The following is a 2,500-nucleotide window of genomic DNA, read 5'->3' as shown; positions in this document are numbered from 1 at the left end:
CAAAGGTAAGTTCTCTTCAGCTTTGAGTCGATGTCTCTTTATATCTATAAACTGTGAGATTTGCATATATGAATATATACATTTTACGTATTGCTTGCACTGTAGAACCTTCCTCAAACCAGATGTCGACTGAATATCGCATCGACATCCATGCCCTCCGACATTATTCATCCCTTCAACAATGCCGGGCAGTGTGGAATCTTTCCTGGCAATGTTTGGGTTCTTTGGGCTTACACTCTAACTAGCACACATTCTTCTGCTTTAAATCATGCGGTCACACCCCCCCAAACTAAGTGTATACATATCTTATTTGGAACAACATATCAGCGAAAGTTAGTCCATCAGACCAAAGTTTTGACATGTGTAGATAATACCTTTTATTGAATACAACATGCAAATAAGCGTTCGCATTACAAATATATATATACATACACACGCAGTACGAAGGCACGAATGCACAAAAACATATAAGCGCACAACACATACTCACACATTTACATGTTCCCACACACATACTTTATTTGAGTTAAAATTTTACAATTTATTTACTGAACATCACCTTCTTAGCACCAGTTGGAACGTATAGTTTACAGATTATATACTTTTCTTAATATACATTGCAAATAAGAACATCTCTTACGGCCATACATCCATACAACACGCATTTATTACATCCCACCTACATGATATTGGTCAACTCAGAGATACTTGTCCAAATTACCGCCCAATGAAATACAGTATAGTACCAATACTTGTCCAAATTGCCGCCCAATGAAATACAGTATAGTACCAATACTTGCATTATTCATTAAAACAATAAAAATAAGGTACTTAACCGAAAAGTTTCGATTGAAGTAGCTCAACCGAATTATAAATATTCATGTCTTTTTGAAAAAAATAGAAGATGGATTTTTGACTTACAAATTATTCTTAGTAATGTAAATTACACGAAAATTAATTTCAAGTGAGAATCGTAAAAGTGTCCTTGAGTTAATTAGCTAAGCTCTTGATCGAAGACTGTTTTGGAAATAATTTATGACATAGAATCAATTGTTTGACATGTTTTTATAATGAAAAGTTTACAGGTGCAGCCATGGATGTGTGGTTTTGGAGCTTACTTTGTAACCATATAGTTTCGGGTTCAGTTCCCCTTCGCGACACCTTAAGGGAGTAGTCTCTTCTATTAGAGCTCCAGGCCGACAAATATCTTCTGAGTGAATTTGATTGGCGGAAACTGTGCAGTAGCCAGTCATATGTATATTTTTGAATTTGTATTTGATCTCACTGCTTGGTATCCGGTGTTGGATTGTTTACGTTCCAATGAATTAGATGTTTGGCAGAAGAGACTTTAGAGATAAGTACTAGGATCAATTTGTCCGACTAAATCTTTGAAGGTGGTGCCCATCATAGACGCAGTCCAATGACAAAAACAAGTTTCAGAAAAAATAAAAAAGAAGATCCATAAGTAATGAGTTGAGAAAATAATTATGATACTTATATATCTCTTCGAAGAATTAGGGATCGAAATAATGCTAATTTGTTACAGCCAAGAATAAAAAATTTTATTTACGAGATTTTCTCACATCAGATATTTTTCTTTTTACATTGATGATTGGGAAACGCATAATCTCCAACATGTTCCTCTTAGTAGGTTTTAGATCGAAAATATATAATCATGAAACATTAACGTTCTTCTTGCTTTCATTCATTTTCTAATATCGGTATAAGTCATAGGGGTGAATCGTTTCCCTAATTCTGAAAATTGCAAGAGAATACTTCTAAAATTGATAGATGGCATTCTAATGTCGATACACAAAATTTTGATTGAATTTGTGTTCTATGTTTTTAAACCTCTTGAATGTAATATTTCGATATAATAGACTTGCTTACAAGATTTTAGAGTATACGTAGTCTCGTATGCATTTACTAACTATATCCTGTTCATTTTTGGTTGCGTTGATTAACCAGCTTTGTTGATTGCGTATGAAATTGTTCAGATTACAATAATGAAAGGTGCTTCTAAGATTTTCACCTTGGATAAGTACATATCTATGCAACTGAACTCGTCGTTTTTATGTTGATTGAATACATCTTTTCTTTTTTGTTGCTTATTTTCTGCATACATACATACAAATATATTTGCATACATACATACATACATACACACATACATACATACATGCGTGCATGCACGCATGCACGCACACACACTCGCGCGCGCACATATACTCACGCGCGCACACATATACAGCTCAAAAGCACATTTTTAGTTTACCGCCTCGTATTTGTATATTATTTATAATTTGAAGGACGATAAATGCTTTGTGTTACGTATCTTAGAATTTATTATTATGATTATTAATATTTACTTTCATTATATCTTTGCTTTATCCTATTTTTATTTTTCCACTGTCCCTGTACTGGGTTGGTGTATGTTTCCTTCGAAACCAGGAAACCAGATTTGTTGTGCGTAGGTGTATATATATATGTGTGTGTGTGT

At 33.8% G+C, this 2,500-nt stretch overlaps 1 protein-coding gene across 2 annotated transcripts in view; it reads left to right on the top strand.

The window, feature by feature from the left end:
* LOC106873512 (vesicular glutamate transporter 1) overlaps positions 1 to 2,500 on the top strand; it is a 411,825-nt gene that overhangs the window by 162,746 nt on the left and 246,579 nt on the right. Inside the window, exon 1 of one of the 2 annotated variants that reach the window (XM_052973285.1) lies at positions 1 to 5. This exon is cut by the window's left edge and continues 1,759 nt beyond it. The exons of the other annotated variant lie outside the window; for it this stretch is intronic. Within the exon in view, the coding sequence (XP_052829245.1) occupies positions 1 to 5 (5 nt within the window). The remainder of the gene's footprint in view (positions 6 to 2,500) is intronic. 2 annotated transcript variants of the gene reach the window in all.

This window comes from Octopus bimaculoides, chromosome 15 (genome assembly GCF_001194135.2).
Source record: "Octopus bimaculoides isolate UCB-OBI-ISO-001 chromosome 15, ASM119413v2, whole genome shotgun sequence".
Lineage (NCBI taxonomy): Eukaryota > Metazoa > Mollusca > Cephalopoda > Octopoda > Octopodidae > Octopus > Octopus bimaculoides.
This window is presented reverse-complemented; position numbering and strand designations above follow the sequence as displayed.